This window comes from Barbus barbus (assembly GCF_936440315.1).
Source record: "Barbus barbus genome assembly, chromosome: 50".
NCBI lineage: Eukaryota > Metazoa > Chordata > Actinopteri > Cypriniformes > Cyprinidae > Barbus > Barbus barbus.
The window spans coordinates 12,337,582-12,357,676 of record NC_136728.1 but is presented as its reverse complement, the minus strand read 5'-3'; the positions used below and the strand labels follow the sequence as shown (position 1 = coordinate 12,357,676).

General features: G+C 36.3%; 1 protein-coding gene across 1 annotated transcript in view; it reads left to right on the top strand.

Annotated features, from left to right (window-relative positions):
* The window catches only part of LOC306867934 (polypeptide N-acetylgalactosaminyltransferase 18-like), a 56,482-nt gene that overhangs the window by 8,861 nt on the left and 27,526 nt on the right, over window positions 1–20,095 (top strand). The window contains exon 2 of the mRNA XM_079413887.1: window positions 19,450–19,642. Coding sequence (XP_079270013.1) covers window positions 19,450–19,642 — 193 coding nt within the window. The remainder of the gene's footprint in view (window positions 1–19,449; window positions 19,643–20,095) is intronic.

Here is a 20,095-nt window from a genome sequence, read left to right as displayed (position 1 = left end):
TGTATTATTTCAGTCACACTTGAAAAAAATCAACTCACTCCATGATTCCAAGTAATCATAGGACACAATACTGAGGAAAAATTGTAGGTACTAAAAATAAAATCAATTCTTGTGCTAGTATTGATGTGTGTGATGTCAAATACTGATATATGTGCTCCAGTCAGTCATAAAACTCAATATCTAAGATCTATGATAAATTATCTATGAATATTTCAGATTATGTAATTGATTTAGTTAAACATTTAAATCAATTTACAGTCCTAATAATTTTGTTCCATTCTCATTTAATTTTATAGGGTCTATTAGACTATTTTAGAAAAATAATTTATATCGCGTTATGTTTCACTTTGTGTGGTTTGTGTTTTCTGCTTCCTTATTTGCAGAGTCACTAAAGTGATTTCTAGAGAATCTTGACTGTGATTTTAGTGCCTTTTTGGTTGGCAGAAGCGGCTGGATGAGGCCGTAATTATCATCTTTTCTCCAGGATTGTGTTTTGCATGTAGAAATTACAGGCAATGAGCTGTAACGTTTGATTTATGAGGCCAAAGTCATTCATTTTGCAAGGAACTCAACAAAAGTGCTGTACTGAAGAGAAAAAAACACCCTCTTACCTTTATGCAATGCCTGTTAATGGTTCAGACACATATTTGAGATTTGGAGCCCACACAAAGTAATGGATTATATCTCCTGAGGGACATTCACTGCCATGCATCCTGCTGCTAATGGTGTTCTGGCGATTAACATGGCCGTCCAGGGCCGCCCATGCGCTCGTATGCACATAAACATTCAGTGGCATGGAGCATCCTGCCGACTTCTAGGTCACCTGCTAATGCAGTTTCTAGCACAGCCCACGGCCGTCCATGTGAACAAAAGGCCATGCATTAACCAGCTCGATTTCAAAACAACTGAAAGACCTCAGTTTCTTCGTGCATCTTTTTGTTGTTTGTCCTTAAATTTTGTACAGTTTTAATACGACTCTGTGAATGTTATCAGCTTGACAGGAAGTCTAACAAAAAGCAGCGGAAAGAAAATGGGCTTTTGTTGCCTTTTGTAATACTGCTGTCAAGGACAGAGGGCTGCAAAACAAGATGCGTGATTGCTTGGACTCCGACACAAATTTGTGATTCAGAGACAGGGATGTGAATGCAATGAAATTAATTTGATAAACATTCAGTGCAGAGCACTCCCTACATTTTACAAAGTTTTTATTAGTGGGCACCCATGCTGAAATGTTTCTTCTTCATTTTATATTTTTAGAATCTTGTTTATTTCAAGGTTTCCATAAGATTTGTTTGTATTATTAGTGTTATTAATAAGTATTATTATGATTAAAAATAATTATTATTATTATTATGATTAACTTTATGACTTTCTGGTGACTTTTTGAATATGGTTTTTAGACTTTCAAAAAATCCCAGTGTTATTTGCTTTGTGGAACACGCACAAAGACATTCTCTTATGAACTTCATTTAGTCTGCTATTATAAGGTTTCCAATGAAATAACCCTGAGCATTTGACAACTACAATTCTGCATAACATTCATTCCTTTAGCGCTCTGCTTTAATGAGAAAGTGATTGTGGAAATACTGAAATTCGTTTGAATAATTCACTGCTCGATGTAATAGCAAGACATATTGAAAATCGCCCAAAGAAACGCTATTTTCTTTTTGCCAATGAAAGAATAATTGTCCACGTCGAAGTGTGGAATCCATTCAGAATAGCAAGCTTCCCTACAGTGTCGTAAAGTCCTGTTAGTTATTATGATTATTCACAAGCTCTCTGAATTGGTGAGGAAATTTTGTGATAGATGATCATTTAGCTCTGTGTGGTGCACATCATGGCCTGCATTTACCAGCAGGCTCACCAAATTATTACCAACAAAAAGTTTAAAATAATTTCAGCTGCAAGAACAATGAACAAGTAAGTGTAAAACCTCTGGGACGAGAGAACATTTCATATACATACATTTACATAGTGTTAACCTAGCGGCAGTTTGCCTGTAGCTAATGTGCCAAGCTAGCATGAAGTAGATGCGTCAGTGACTCAAATTACTCACACTGTTTCAATTACCCATAAGAACTGATAATTGTGAGACCTGCCTCCATTTCACACTTTGCAGGGTTGCATGAACTCCCAGCTGTGTGCTGTTTGGCAGCTTTCAGCTTGACTTTGAAAGACTGTTAGCACACTCCAGTTAGAGAAGCTAATATACCTGATACTATAAACTAGCGCTTGTCACGGATAGTGTTACATTTCTGCAGTGATATACTATAAAGCATGAACATGTTTGGTGTTTTGGCCCAACTGATGCTGTTTTTACATATTGGCTGTTACTTTATTATCTTGAATTGGCTAAGTTTGTGCTCTGGAGATGGCTAGCAAATTTGTGCAGCACAGGCTCAATGGAAAAAAGTGTCTGTAGCGACATTTCTGCAAAATTATGTTGTTGATTCGTTTCACTACTTTTTCAAAGTGAAATGTCCAGTGGGTTTATTAAAAACAGATGAATGTGGCAGATGAGTGGTGCTAACAGGTTAAAGCTCTATATTGAAAGTATCATACCACCTACAATTAGTGTTGTTTTTGGCAGCCTGTTTTAATTTTAGTTTTAGTCGAGTCTTTGTGTGAAGCTGTCATTTTAGTTTTTATTAGTTTTAGTCACGTTCATACTGTTTTTAGTCTAGTCAAGTGTCAGTCAACTAAAAGTCTGAGCATTTTAGTCTTATTTTAGTCAGAATTATCCATGACTATTTTCGTCTAGTTTTAGTCGACGAAAACTGATGACATTTAGACTAGTTTTAGTCAATGAAAATCGCATTTTAGTCTCTTTTTAGTAATGCAATTCTATTTAACCCAGTCAATATAGTATAAGTACCTAGTAGCAGTGGCATACCGTGGGGTTTTAGTCAGGGCCTTCAGTAAGCAACTGTAAACTACATCTTACACATCTCTGTTACAGCTAACGCAGCTATATGCATATAATGCACATATTATGCCGCACACAGGCTCTCAACAAACAATGACGGCTGATCAACTCATTTAATAGTAGGCTAGATTGGGGTGGGTTAAATGCAGAGTAAATTTCCCTACATGGTCAGTAAAAGTAATCCGCCAATACACGGGTCACTGTGCACATTCATGTCACTCTAAAATGACGACGCGCCCAAAGCAGCAAAACTGTATAAACTCTGGACATCCACACACCACACCACAGTATTATCAACACACCACCTACACCTCCAGAACAATTTGCATGATACAATACTCATCAAATAATAAAGCACTCACCTGTCACTTGTAAATAAAGTCCACGGGTCTGTCATTCCATGCCCCTTTACTCGGATTTAAAAGTAAACAGCCAACAACATAACTTGTGCTCGGTGCTAGCTGTTAGCCACTCATAGTTGCAATCTTTGAAATGATGCATGAAACCTTTGCTGGCCTTTGTTAGCAAATTCACTTTGGGTGTAGGTCTTCCTTTCTCAGTTATTGTCTTTTGTCTGCAAAAGAGTGCCTTGAAGATTTTTAGTAGATCTTTAGTAGATCGCCAATAAGATCTGGTGTAGGCGCAGATGACTGCAGCTGTCATTTTCTTTTCATTTACTTTCATGTTCGTACCTTGGAAATACCTGACTAAAGGGGCGGTCTAATGCTGGGGGTGGCACTGGGCACGTAGCTGGACCCAGAGGGCAGGCTGTCATTGAATGTCAAAATTTGATTGGCTGATGATTCTGTCACTAATGCTCGTAACAAATCAGATGTGACGTATTTCAACAAAAGGGTAGCACTATCTGTAGTGCTGGCCTCAGACTTTTTTTATGTAGGATATTCCAGTTCAACCTCAACTAAACTAATCATAGGAAATTTAGTGGACATTACACAAATGAAAATGATACCTAAATAATCAATAAAAAATTTTCAAACTATTTTATTTTTTATAGGGCCAGCAGGGAATGCCCTGCTTCCCCTGACGGCCCACCACTGCGCTAGTAGTATAGACGAAACCAAAATTTTCTTTTAGCCAAACCCATTACAAACAAGGTTATGTTTATATTATTATATTATTATTATTATATTATTGTTACCTTATAGACTAAAGAATACATCCATTCCAGACAAGGAAGACGCTCTGATTTGAATTTACAACATTTATTTTACCAACCAAACATGTTAACGTGTTTGTTGTCGTCTTCTAAATAATGCCGCAAGTGGGGCTTGAGGAAGTGACGTCGCCTGCGTCTGTGCAGTGCAACCTGATGCAGCCCCAGAAGTGAGACACAGGAAACAGAAATACTACAAAATAATAATAATAACGCAACTAAACGAGACAAAATAACGTTATAACATTTCGTTTCGTCTCGTTTTGGTCAACGAAAATGAAGAGACATTTTAGCAGTTTTTATTTTGTAAACCACATTTAGTCACGTTTTTATTCGTCAACAATATTGCATTATATATTTAATTATAGTCATCGTCACATCGTCACGTGATAAAGGTTCATTGACAACGATATTTAGTCATAATTTTCGTTGACGAAAGCAACACTACCCACAATAAACCTTACCCCAGATATAACCAGAAGTGTAAACAAAAGCAAACATGAGATGAAAACACATTTGCTGAAGCCACCATGCTGTTTTAGTTTGCTTCCTCAAGTCTGAGCTCTTTTATCATGATTCATGTTTTTCAGGATTGTAAGTTCAGTGCTGTTCCGGGTGAGCTAAAGAGCAAGTTTACTACGTCAGAAAAGCTGTACATATATGTAAAGCAAATGTTAGAATGTATTTGTTTACAAATCATGCTCTATGGTAAAATAGTTCATAACATAGTATTGCACAAGGAATCTACATGAAAATAAGTCTTTATTGATCAATAATCTGCCCCAGTAATCATAGTTTGTGTGAAAAGAACCAAAAGTTGTTGATGTTTTACTGCCACTAATGTTCATTTCAGCTAGAAACTGCAGTGAATTGTTTGTATAGATATATTTTTAGAGGCATGTTTTCCAATGAGCCAATAATTCCTTTCTCCTGGGAAAATCAAAAGAAGAAATTCTGAATGCTGTGCTGAATAATTTTTCCATGCAGTTACAATAAAACAAAACCGAAGCATTCAAACATCATAAAAGGAGCATAAACATTCTGTGAGAAACGTACTATAATTTAAGTCATTATTCACTAATATTCTCATCCATTGCTGCCTCTGGATCATTGAGTCAGGTTAAGTTCAACTCAAGAACCAGATCAGTCTGATTGATAACTGAGTGATTCATTCAGACAGATTCATTGAGACAATCTGACTCCAAATAAAGATTCATTCTTGATTCGGCCATCAGTAATTGCTATGAACATGCAAAGAAGAGCTTGCTCAGTGTTCCACTGAAGAAAGTAAGTGAAGCAGGTTTGAAATAACATCAGGGCAAGTAAATGATGGCAGAATTTCTTATTTTAAGTCTTTAGTATTTGTGGTCTTGTTTTGTCAAACTATGACTGTAAATCATCACGTCTGATAGAATGGGGCTGTTTGGATTGTGATGCCTTGTTCTGTTTTAGATGTTTGTCACTGAGTAAGGCTTACTCTGGTGTACATGTATGATTCAGATGCTCAGACGTGTCTCTGTGAAGTCAGAAACCATTGCGTTACAGTTACATCAGTGGCAACTTGGAGGCATCGAGCACTTCTAACATCTGAAGCACTTCAGATTGGTGGAGATGGGATATTCATAGTAACATGCCAATTGAAACTGACTTTGTTGCTGTGTAATGGTACGTGCCTCTCAAGTAGAGTACTTACCATGTACTGGGGTGTAATACATCCCACGGCAGATAATAAAAAATTCATTGATTATTTTTCAGAGTTGCCAAGACATTCAGGACCTTTGACTGATCTATTAATTTATGTGTCGTGTAGCTTAAGTGGGCTCTTTAATTTGCCTTAAAGAAGGCGACAGGAACTGTCAACTTAGATGTCTCATCTGCTGTCGTCATGGTGTCGGCAGGACATTTTAACCCAGCAGATGCTTACATAACAGCTCTTAATGAGAAGAGCAGCCAAAATGGCATTCATCACCAGTGAGTGGTTCACTCAGCAGCTTGGTCATTTCCACTGTTGTGAATATAACACCTATGCACTCTCAACCATTTTATGTGATCTGATTAGGCTTGACGTTTAGAGAGGTTTTTTTTTCTATTCAATTAATTAAAAGAGCAGGATGTCAGTACATTTGTCGTTAACTATTTTCACTGCCTCATTGGTGTCAATGTATGTTAATTTCAGTCTTCTATCCATTATATTTGTAGAAGACATTTACTGGAACTTTGGTCTTCCACATGCTTGCTTGCACTGATGGGAATGCTGTGCTAAAATACTCTGAGATGGAATACTGAAATACTCCTAAAATACTCTGACAGGGTTTCTGACTCTGTTTAGTCAGCTATGCCACAGCACCACTACTGAATCTATACCGTGAATTACATACAGCGTGACCAGTGTAGTCCGATTCCCCAGTGAATGACTCTAATGAGCCAGTTCTTTTAGTGAATCAAAAACATACAGCACAAATGCATATTCTGAGTCCTGAAAGACTGACTCCTGAGCTGCTTCTTTTAATGAATCAGAAAAATACAGTGTAACTGGTGTAGTTTGACTTCTGAATGAATGCCTCCTGTGAGCTGGCTCTTTTTACGTGAATCAAAAACATACAGCACAAACTGTGTAGTCTGAGTCCTGAAAGACTGACTCTCACGAGCTTGTTCTTTTTTGTGAATCAAAAACATACTGTATAGTGTTTGTCTGACTCCTGAATTAATAACACTTATGAGTCTTTTTTCTTCTTTTTGTGAATTAAACCGCTTACAACTAACTTACAACTGAGATGTGATGACTTTTTGTCAGTAGACCAATTATTTTATTGCATTTATGCCACATTTTGATAAAAAAGGATTTCATCATTTAGCAATGACATTTTTTTTCTTCAAATGCTTGTTTCTTAAAAGTACTAAAAGAAACATTAATGGAAACAAAATCATTCAATTCGCTATAATTCCCATCCCCACATGTATTCATGTGCAATTATTAGTGAGTGAAGCCCAATAAATGTTTTTGATGTACATCCTAAACTTCAGAATGTCTTATTCCCCTCTACATCCGTCTCCTCTGATTGAGGTGCTCAACGGTGGCCCATTTCCTGCCTCTCTTGTGGTCAGACAGATGGCCGACCTGGACGGCGGATCACGTTCTGCCTCACTCTCCTCAGGACCGGCTCTGGCTTCAGGCTGAGCCAGGTCATCGAATCCAGCCTCACTTGTTCTCTGTGTCACCATGCCTGGAGGACTGCAAAAAACACTCAGAGAAATTGAATAAAATATATTTCCTGACTTTGCCAGCAAGCTGTCCTTTTCCATAAGCTGCACAGAGTGTGATGGAGGGGAAGGTGAATGTGTGCAGATGGAGTGTTTAGATGGTCAGGACACGTACCTTCTGTTTCTCCGTTTGGTAGCCTTGGGTTGCCCTGCCTCAGGTCACAATATTGTTTAATGACGGTGGCTGGAACATTAGCCCTGTAGCCTTTATACTTTCAAGGGATTCATGCTCTAAACTCAGAAAAAATACTAAATAAATAAAATACCATTTGGCTGTTATAGTCTGGCAATAATGTTCTGGGAAGACCGATATAAATATTATAAGGCTCTTTTTTCGCCTGTTTTTCTTCCATTTTCAGCATCGTTACTCCAGTCTTCAGTGCCACATGAACTTTCAGAAATCATTCAATATGATTTGGTGCTAAAGAAACATTTATTATTTTAGTTAGTTCTAATAAATAAAGTAAATTATGACTGGATGATTTATGTAAAAATTACTCTGTATAATTGTGTATGTGACGAATAAAAATCTTGAATCTATATTAATACAGCAAGTTTCTACATTGCTTGGCAGCTGCAAACAGTCCAACATTAGTTTAATAAACTTGATTATGTGGCAGAAGAATTGTGTATTCAGCCTTATTGTTCAGCAAGGAAAGTACTAAGATATTTCAGTGACGATTGTGTTTTCAGCATTAGAAATCCACAGTTACATGTGATTCACTGTTACTCTTTGGAAAAGGCAGCAGTAATTACAAACAAATTGGAAACATGAATTTAGCTGAGCACTCTCACTAACTTCTGAGGCATGTCTTTCATCTGAAATATGCACTTAATATAATTGCCGTGAGGGAAATAAGGCCGGTCTGACCCATATCGGTGTAATTAGTCTACTTTGAAAACTGTGTAATGAAAGGGGAGAAGGTCAGATAACAAGAGTTATTTGACAGCACAGGAATATGCATGTTATTTTATTCAATTTCTGTGGAGTATGTGGTTGTTTGTGTAAACACAAATTACATATTTGATCAGTTTAATAAAAAAGTTATTTTGAATAGGGTCCGATCTTTTCTTCCCCCATCTCTGTCCAAAGTGAGCAGCAGCCATCCTTTGAACTTTTCAATCTCTCCATCTGATGCACTGCCAGTACTTGCATTTCTTTGCACTGATTGAAGAAAAAAAAATAGAGATCAGTCGCAATACTATAGACCAGTGGTGTCAAACTCAAAATTTCCTGGAAGGCCGCAGCTCTGCAAGTTTTGCTCAAACCAGCTCCAACTCACCCCTGCTTGGAAGTTTCTAGATCCTGAAGATCTTGATTAGGTGTGTTTGATTATGGTTGGAGCTAAACGCTAGCACTATGTCAGCAAACTCACAATTATAGCTTCATTATAAATAAACATTACTTAGATATTATACGTGTAGAACGGTTTATTAAAATGATTTTATATGTTAGATTATCAAATGTTTACTCACCAGGGTAGCAAGTTCTTCTGGTCTTCTGGCAATTAGCAGCGCAAAAAGCCCGTCAGATTTTGTCATTAGATGTCAAAGTTAGTGCGCATGTCTCGAAACTCATATAGCAAAAATAATGTCAAAGTTCCCTTAACCACTGCTTGTTTCATTATATGAATTAAATCATTCATTTCCAAATGTAGTTAAAGAAAAAAGAGAATGTTGGATCAAAGGAAAAAATATTATTAGGAATTCAAATAAAAATAAAAATAACATAACATGGGCAGGATATCATGTTTAAGTTTAAGTGTCACATACTGCTACATAAAATTTACCACATTGTAAACGGAGACCCACCCCCAGCACTCAACCTAAACTGGTCCGGGTATGCATGCCCATATCTCAGCCAAAATCAGATCAGCCCTTATGGTCCGTAATCGGGCCGAATATGACTAAATGTGCCGTGTCTCAGTGCAAATCGGGCCAGATCCGCACATCCAAAGCCTAGCCAAATCTGGCAGCCATTACTCAGCCTGAGCCAGAACACAGCGGAGTGAGCCGACTCTCAGCCGCAATTGGCCCGATTGCGCTGACTACCTGCGACGGGTGGAAAATAATTACATTAGATCCAAAAGATAGTTTCACCAACAGCGCAGATGCTACAGAACACAGTTAGCTGACTAGCTGTATAAGATTGTGTGCTATGCTAACATATTACTTCACAGGCATTACTGGCTTGTACTTTTACATCCATAATATTATAAATTGATTATTTATAATATTATGGATTATTTATAATATTTTTGAATTTTTTAAAGATTTCATTATTTTAAGGTGAGCTTAAAGGGTGCACTACTATGAAAATCACAGTTTCAGTGTGATATCAATAAGAAAAAGTATAATTTCATAGATATTGTTAATATTAGTTGTTCATATTAAAATATGTATGAACTTAATACATGAACCAGACTATTTATTTACCAAAATCCTGTCATTTTAATTAATATTACATGAAATTTATTAAAAATTGTTGCTGCTCCAATTAAGCTCAGTGTGCTCTCTTTAAGCTCTTCCACATTGAACGTCTATGTAAATACTTCATAAACAGACGTTAAATGTTAATGATGGATGGTTGTCACTTTAAATTAAGTTAATCGATTTTATATGTATTCTTTCAACTCCAATCTGCAGACTAGCTCTGATCTTTGGCAACTAGCATTAACGGTCCCACTTTATATTAGGTGGCCTTAACTACTATGTACTTACATTAAAAAATAAGTACCATGTACTTATTGTGGTCATATCGTATTTAAAAACACTTTTGCTGCTATTGAGGTGGGATATGGTTAAGGTTAGTGACAGGTCTGGTAGTACGGGTAGGTTTAAGGGTGGGTTAAGATGTAAGGAATGGGTTAACAGTGTAATTATAAATGTAATTACAGAAATTAATTACAGATGTAATTACATATAGGTATTTTTAAATATATATGTACAATGTAAAAACATGTATGTACACAATAAGTACATTGTATCAAATGATTAATTTCAATGTAAGTACATAGTAGTTAAGGCCACCTAATATAAAGTGGGACCGCATTAACTTCTCCAGACTGTAAATCGGTGGAAAATCTGCAAAAATCGTGTAGTGTATTCCAGCCTTAATCAGAATCAGAATCAGAATGAGCTTTATTGGCCAGGTATGTTTACACATACAAGGAATTTGTTATAGTGACAGAGCTCCACAGTGCAACAGGACAGGACACAGATAATAAAATAATAATATACAAATAGGAATGTACAAAAAGCAAAAACACACAATATATAATGTAGACAACTATGTATGTACAGTTATGATATGTGCAGATTTGAAATGAAAAAATAAGTATGTGGTGAATAAATAATGTATAATAGAGTTGTGTGTTCCACGTTAAATGTCAAGTGTTCATGAGATGGATTGCCTGAGGGAATAAACTGTTTCTGTCTGGTCGTTCTGGTGCTCAGAGCTTTGTAGAGCCGACTAGACGGTAATAGTTCAAAGAGGGAGTGTGCTGGATGTGAGGGGTCCAGAGTAATTTTGCCAGCCCTTTTGCTCACTCTGGATGGAGAGTGGGGAGGGTTGTACCAATGCTTCACTCAGCAGTCTTCTGAGGTCAGATTTGGTAGCTGAGCTGAACCAGACAGTTATTGAAGTGCAGAGTATGGATTCAATGATGGCAGAGTAGAACTGTTCCAGTAGCTCCTGTGGCAGGTTGAACTTCCTCAGCTGGCGAAGGAAGTACAGCCTCTGCTGGGCCTTTTTCACAATGGACTCAATGTGATTGTCCCACTTCAGTTCCTGAGAAATTGTGGTGCCCAGGAATCTGAATGACTCCACTGCAATCACAGTGCAGTTCATGATGGTGAGTGGGGGGAGAGCAGGGGGGGTTCTCCTGAAGTCCATGATCATCTCCACAGTTTTGAGCGTGTTAAGCTCCAGGTTGTTAATACTGCACCAGAAAGCCAGCTCATTGACCTCCTGTCTGTAAGCACACTCGTCACCGTCCTGGATGAGGTCGATCAGAGTGGTGTCGTCTGCAAACTTCAGGAGCTTGACAGAGGGGTCTTTAGATGTGCAGTTGTTGGTGTAGAGGGAGAAGAGCATTGGGGAGAGAACGTAGCCCTGAGGAGCTCCAGTGCTGATCGTACGGGTGCTGGATGTGTATTTTCCCAGTATTTTTTCAGCCTTAATAGACTACAGATAAGTTGACATCCATTTAAAAAGAGGTTTCATAATGAGGCTAGTTTCTGTGTTCGTCCATGAAGAAAATGTTTTGTTGGTTTGTTGTATTGGTTTATCTGATTTTTGAATGTTACTTAGCTGAACGTGGACTAGTATAACTGTTTTTTTTTTGGTTTTGACTTTGTACCTCCAAAAAAATATATATTTTTACAATTATTCTTTAAGAATTTTCCTTAAAATAAGTAAGAATTTTTAGTAAAAGCTTAATGGGAACAGGGGTGTGCTAAAAATGTACCCATTAAGCACAACCAGACTTTTTGAATTTAATTATGTATACTGTATCTTAATTGAAATGCTTTTGTCATTTAAAATAAAATGAAATATTTTTGTGTGAGAGATTCATATTTTATTTTAACAATTTTTTGTACTGAAACCAATATCTTGTGCACTAAAGATGTCTCAATGTAGATGTAACGCAGAGGCAGTGCCTTTAAGATCCACGTGCAGCTTTATTAATTCACAAGAGTGGTCAAACAAGCATAAGTCAATCTCAGGCGTCAGATACCACGTAGGCAGGACAGAATCAAAAACGGAGTTCAGGCTAGAGATCTGGGCAGGCGGCAGACAGATAACAGAACAGATCAGCAAGGCAGGCAGAGTTCTTTCAGAAACGGGTAAACAGTCCAGGTCGGCAACAGGAACTCAAACACGGGAAAACCACTCAGAAATGTCTGCATGGCAAGAACAAGACTTCACACTGAGAGCAAGGGTGGTGCAGATTGAGGCTGTGTCCAAATTCAGGGTCTGCATCCTCCTTAGGATCCTTCCTACCCGGTTGAAGGAGGAGGGATCCTCCAACGTCCGCAAAACCCGGAAGTCTGTGTTTGTGAATTTGGACAGCCTACCCTTCTTTCAGTTCCCTCCCTTACCCGTTGCTCATATCCTGTCGCCTAGCAACCGTGACAGCACCAAGCAAGAAGCGGGAAAATTGACAAACAAAGAGTTATTCTCCTCATTTTAATTATTTTGGAAGAAATAAAGCAATTAAATAAATTAAATACTTTCTTTGCTCGTTGTCGGAGAGTTTTTTATATCAGACTACAAGACAGTCACATCCAGGTAAGCCATTATAGCCTATTTTTATTTGTTTTTAAGTATTCTACTAATTTCTCCTACAAATTCATTGAGCCGAAGCATAAACTTTAGCTTGTTTTGTCAGAGAAACTCCTCTCCCACTCCACTACCGCTCGCTTCGTCCGCCATTACGCTCTGCCGAAAAGAATTATGGGATAGGTAGGACGGGAAAGGATCCACCACACCCATCCTTCCAATTCAGGGAAAAGGAGGACGTATTTGTGGGCCGCATTTGAAGGATCCTACGAATTTGGACAGCCTTCGTCGCGGCGCTGTGACGTAACATTCTTCAAATGAGTATTCCAAAGGATGCAGACCCTGAATTTGGACACAGCCTAAATAGACCAGTCAATGGGGAACACCTGTGCAGGTAATCAGTCTCAGGTAAGGGGTGTGATGGGAAATGAAGTCCGAATGACAGAGTTAATACTCAGGTGAGGGTTCCCTCTGGTGGTGATCGGAGGGAGCCACAGAGGCTGAATTCGTGACAGTAGATTTTGGTGAGCTAATGGGTACGTTTACCCTACATAAAGGTCATGGTCAATCATGTATTGGTCAATCAGAGCAACCAGTGTTGCTCTGTAAACATGCAGTGTCTAATGATGATTATATTAATATTATTAAATATTAAGATATTAAAATATTAAGATGGATATGGAAGAATATATCCAGGAATGATATCTAAAAGTCACCCTATGCTTTTCCACAAGTAACAGCAGCATTGATTGAGCATTTGAGAGTATTGTCCAAAGCCATTCACAGCTCTGTCTGTCACGGTTACAGATGCTCTTGCTGTGTTCTGCTTGTGGAAATGGCTTTGGGCATCTGGTCATTTTGTTCTGCAATGTGAAGCTTTTCTAGCAGCTCTCGACTGGCCAGAATGTATAATGACTGCTGTTAGTGTGCAGAGAGATGATCCAGCCCGAAGATATGTGCAAAACAGCGAGAGAGAGACTTTCAAATGTGTTGGAAATATAAGAGCTATTTAGATTAAGGTACACTGCACTGAAAGAAAGCAATAAACTGGTGTATGATGGTGTCTGTGCCAAATATTTGCTGAGATAATGAGATTGGTCTGTGGTGCTACGGACATTAAATAGAAGCATTTCTACATTTCTCGTAAAGCGCTGTTTACATCTTTGTCCAATGGTCTAAATAGCTACATGGAATTTTTACGATGGTGGACTCACTGTATATGCAATATGTTGTCATTTATATACCTTTTTAGACAATGTGAACAAATCGTTTTTTGTGTATCTGTGCTCAACTCAATTAGAGCCGTGTGCTGCTGGCTAATTTAATCAAGTAGAATATCCTGTTACCTCTTAGTCATGCATCTTATCTTAGAGTTTTAAAACAATTGTTGCATTTGCACAGAATTAGGAGCTGCATGTGGAAAACATTATGCATCATTTATTATGGATGTTTCTTCAACTATAGGTAACATAAATATTCTCAAAATAAATATTGATTTAATTTGTCTATAAACACATTGTCTATAAACACGTCTATCTATCCATCTATTCTAAAATGATCATTTTATCAGGCTCCTGTGTATAGGTTCAGTAATTTCACTTTAATGGGAATGAATAGGTTCTTTTCATTGCCATTAATGTGAAATAACTGAACATAAACATAGGAGCCTGATAAAAATGCTCATTTAAGAAGAAAATCTTAAACGGCACTTAGAGGCTTTTTGCATCTGAGCTCTTCATATATATGTTTTCACTTTTCATTAGAATTTTAGTTTAAGTTTTAGTCATTTTGTTATGTGATTGTCATTTTCAAGATAAAAAAAATACTTCTCTTTAGCTTTAATTTATTTTTATTTCAGTTTTAGTCATTTTAGTACTGCACTTCAACTTTATTAGTTATTTGCAAAGGCAACATTGCTTAGTATTTATGTTTTATTTTATTTTGACTTTATTTTAATGAATGAAAAATTATTTTTAATCGTTTTAGTTGATGATACACTGCCATTTTTTATGTGTCACGAATATTTCCATCACAGTTGTCATCTGAAATATACTGATACTCATACTATACTAATATTGCAGCTTACATTTTATTTATTTGAAGTGCATACAAGTCATATTTTCAGTTTTTGAATTTGATAATTTTTTTTCTTCACATAGTTGCCTGTCTTATCTAACTCGTCTCTCTTGTCTAAAAAAAAAAATCTTTAGGGGCAGAATTGTTTATGATGGTGAAAATGATGGTGCAACTGTAATATATATATATATATATATATATATACTGTATATAGTTTTTTTTTGTGTTTGTTTTTTAAATAAAAAATCATATAAATAATTTTCACACAATAAATATTGTGTTGGTTATTTCACTCCAAATGATATATTTTCATAATACAAGACAACAATAACATCTTTACATAAAAGACAAAAAATAGAGTAAATACTGATGACGTAATATGACCTTTAAGTTAAAATCAGTTGGTCTAAATGAAAAGCAAGTTCTGGGACATTAGAAGAAACACCCATTGTTTTCCCAGTGATTTGTCTTGATAATGATCTTAAAATGGAAAGTATGTCTTCAGGAAGCAGAGCTCTGTTGGCCGTCTGCGTTCTCTCATCGTTCTGAATAAATTTGGCAGCAAAACATTAGGTCAGCTATGTAACTCATTTGGGTCATGTCAACATGTCATTTGGGTCAAGAGAGTCCTCTTCAGACAAACACACATGTGACATGCACACTCACACAAACCTTATATCTGTGGCAAGAACTTCTCCGAAATGTCAGAACGGCATGATGTTTTTGCATTTGCAGGCTGTTGCATGTGTTCTTCTGAACTCAGTAGTTTGGGTTACATGCTGGGTGTCTTGTTTTACATTCGCTCCATAGAGCTGGCACTGACAGGCAGACGGCATGCCACAGGCGAGGTCAGAAATGCTAGCCGTCCACCGTGACGCAACCCTCCCGAGGCTTTCGCATTTTAAAAAGGGAAACAACTTTGTTTTGGATTGGATCCATCCTACTATATTTCTCTCACAACATGAATCTTTTCTATTCGCAGAGTTTTAAAGGAATAGTTCTCCCTCATGTCGTTCCAAACCTGTGTGACTTTCTTTCTTCTGTGGAGCACTAAAGGAAAAATACTGAATAATGTATTCTCTCAAAGCTATGGTATGACTTTGAAAGACTTGGAATATGGTGCAAGTCTTATGAACCACCGTTATGATACTTTAATGGTGTTTTTTTTGTCATTTTGGAGCTTGACAGACACAGTCCTCATTCTTTTTCATTATAGTGAAAAGATTGGCCAGGGTGTTCTTCAGAAACTTCCCCAGAAGAAAGAAAGCCAGGTTTTGGTGCTAAAGAGATATTCTGAATTAATTCTGTTAAATACTTTTTTAAATATTAAATCTGAAGCTTTGAGTTTCTTTATTTTGTTGACAACTTTAGTACTTAGATCTTACAGGGATGCAAAAGTTATTTACTTAGAAGTGAGAAGTTAATCTGGTAACAATCATTGCTGTGTAGTGTATATATAGCCGACTCCAACTTTACCGAGCACAGTGGTTAAGGGTTATATTCATTGATTTCAAACAGCCTGAGCTTGTACTTTTTCTGTAGTTGATTATAATTAGTTCTGTTTAGTGAGTAAAGGCAATGTACGTTCTTTGGGAAGAATAAATATTTTCATGAATCTTTTTTCACACTTCTTTGACTTGTCTTAACTTTTTTAATAGATTTACAAAGTAGTTTGATGGTTATTGCATTAAAAACATAATTGCAAGATAACTGTGTTTTTGTCACTGCAGGAGGTTGTGGTGTGAAGCTGTGAAATGTCTCGTATTTCATTTTCATTACATTTTCACTGTTTACAATGGCAGGGCCTGCCATCTTGTCTTTTTGGCTTGTTGTTTCTGATTGCACTTTAACCCCAAGGGGGGAATCCAGATCAAATCCCAGAAGGGAAAATCAAAACAAAATAAAGTTAGAACTTGTTTTGAACAATTTCTTTGTCATCTGCAGATTGATTTTAAGTAGGCCATTTGTTTAGGCCATATCGCCCAGCCCTATATAGTAATACTAAAAATAATAATTTAATAATAATAATTTTATTATTGATGTTGTTAGGTTTATTGATAGGTGCAAAGTGCATGATGATAAAAAAAATATGTTTTTATTAAAAACTGTAAATATAAACGGTGTTGATGGAAAAATGTGTATTTATTCATTTAAAAATAATGATAATAATGTAAATGTAAAAGACAACTAAAGGGGCTTTATTATTAGTTGGGTTTGGGCTATTATGATATAATGTGTGATGCGTGCGTTGGAACCTATAAAGTTTTGTTACAAATTATTATAAACTTTATTTGACCAAAGACAAAAACTTCTGTGAGATTAAAAATCTCTTTTACAAGATTGACAAGATTGAAGTTTCCTCTTTTTATTCCACACATAAATGGGAACATAATGTCAGTAAAGGTGATGATTTAAAGAAAGTGAAAATTAATGGCTTAGCATGTAGTCCCTAACTGTATTTTCAAATGTTTATCTTATTGCTTAGCATTTCTGCAAGCAATTTAATTATTATTAGAATAAATGCTGATTTCTACTCCACCCAGAGGCACATTCATTTTCAGCCTGTCATTCTCTTCTGAAGAGCAGTAGGTACATCACAGTAGGTGCTATGAGCAAACTTTAAAGCATTCTTCCTTTTGTTCATATCATATGCTGAGAAGATTCATCTTTCAACCTACTTACACTGATCTGTCAGTTTCTGCAGTAATTGAGTCTCTGTTTGACTTCCTCCTCTTTTTGTCTCGACACAAATCAACAGTGTCAGTAAAACTGCCTCGATTTTCGCCTGAATCTGAAGTCGTTTGGAGCACAACAACAGAGAGGACACCTATAGAGTATTTATTTGCATATCAGTGTGGTCATGTTGAGACTACCTAAATTACACGGTGAACTGAATTTCTAAACACAATAATGGAGGCTTTTTGGATCTTAAATACTGTTATTCATCTTGCTGTTTGATTTCTAGCCAGTGGCCTGTTTTCTCAATGGCTCAGTTTAAATGTAGGCTACTCTGCTGAATAGAGCTGGAATGAGGCTAAGCTCTAATTTACCGGGAATGTGATTTTCAAGCCTCGTGACTAGCCTTCAGTCTTGGAAAATAATTGAAAAAAGTAAGCTACAAAAAATAGAATTTTAAAGATTTGCATCAAGGACTGATTTGTTAATTATTCAGTGATTTTGGATGTGCATTTCAAGGACTGGAAGCCTGAAACAGACAGTTTTTTTGTATGTTTATATGACAGCCCCTTAAAAGGCATTTCTAGTTCATGAAAGCAGTGTCTCCTGGTCTGGAGTTGGTTTCAAACTGTCAGTCTCTGCAGTGGCAAAGATGTATTATTCTCTGCAGGCCAGCTCTTTGCAGTGGTTGTAATTAAATAACCTCTGCTGTTAATTAGCATTCCTTAATTACGTGCATTGGCCTTTCATCATTCTTTGTGCATTGCCAGGGCACTTTCCCTCCGTTCTGCCTGCGTACTCAGCATTCATAGTTCTGCAACCTTTCTTAGTGTGTCAATTTGATGTAGTGGAAGGTAGATATTTGCTGCTTAGGCAGCTTGAAGAAGTTTGGGCGAGGAGGATTAGCTTTCCATAAGACCTTGATGGGATCGCTGACTTGATGAATGGAAATTATTTTAGTAGTAATAGATTTCAAACTGCAGTTGGCTGTCTTTCATTTCAAAGTTCTATGGCATTATATCACAATATAATAATACTAAACAATTCCATATTCATATTTCATGGTACACCCATGTAAAAGATGTGGTATGGCTATGGCACATGTCCAAAAAATATTAAATTACCATTGTACATGGTCAAAACCCATGGTGTTACTATATATATATATATATATATAAACATGGTATAACTTTTTCGTAGTGTTGTACCTCATATTAGTGTAAAATTGAGTAAAATGTTATTATACTAGTATTTAGTAATTAATACTTAAAAAGTATTTCCATTGTCATATTTATCATATTTCATATATTTATCATAGTTATTATTATTACTATTATTTTTATTGTTATTTAATAATAATATTTGCAATGGTAATTATAAATGTTCATTGTTATTATTAATACTACAATTTTTTTGTTATTGAAAATTAAATATGTATATAATACAATTATAATTTTAATGTATTATTATTATTATTTTTGTTGTTTATATCTTTAATACTAGTGTTGTTGTTATTAATTATATTGTTGTTATTGAATAATAACAAAACTTTATAAATTTTAATAATAGTGATGATTATTATTAATCATTTAAATGTTTCTGAGTAATAATATTAATTGTCACTGATTATTATGTATAATATATATGTGTATAATTTATGTATAATATAAATCATATATACATATGAATATGTACATACATGTAAATATTTCTTAAATATATGCATGTTTGTGTGTGTATTTATACATATGAGTATACAGAGCATGCATTTATGTAAACTGCAATTAATCGAACTGACAGGACTATTTATTATTGTTGTTCTAACAATTACTTCTAACAATATTAGAAGTAATAATAACAGTGATTATTATTAGTGTTCATTATTGTTATTATATTTTTATAAATTATATTTAGTTTCTTCATTATTTGTTTTCACTAACTCAACATGACTGAAAATGAGTTTATGTTAAAGGCGTAATGACCATGTTTACCCAGAAGCCCTTGAGCCAACACTAACACTGCTAACACTGTTGTTTTTGTCTGAACTTCCAGAGAAACCATTGAAAGATGGGGACGACACAGCTGACCAGACCCTCGCAGACTCTCTTTTTGCACACTGGGGTCATGACCTCGGCCCAGAGAGCCGCAAGGTGGCCCTGAAGAAGTTCCAGTACTACGGTTACAACGGCTACCTCAGCGACAGACTCTCTCTAGACAGAGCCATCCCAGACCTCAGGCCTGACGGGTGAAACAATCACTCGCTGCCCACCGCCTTCTCCTCTCTCCCGCTTATTAGCATATATATACACAGCCTTTGTTCTTTTAGAAACATTGATTTTCCTTTATCATCATGGTCACAGTGAACAAATCTATCTATCTATCTATCTATCTATCTATCTATCTATCTATCTATCTATCTATCTATCTATCTATCTATCTATCTATCTATCTGTCTATCTGTCTGTCTGTCTGTCTGTCTGTCTATATATCTATCATGTGTCAACGATATAGACACACGTCCTCTTCCAGGCAGTTTCGTAGCATTTCTAGAGCTCTAATTGACTTCCTCTTTTCTTTTAGCATTCAAATTGCTTGCTTTTCTCTCAAAGTCAGCTCCCTCATCTTCATCCTGGTTTGTGTGTGTCATCATCGATGGCAAGATTCAGAATACAGAAGTAATGGATATAACTGATACGAC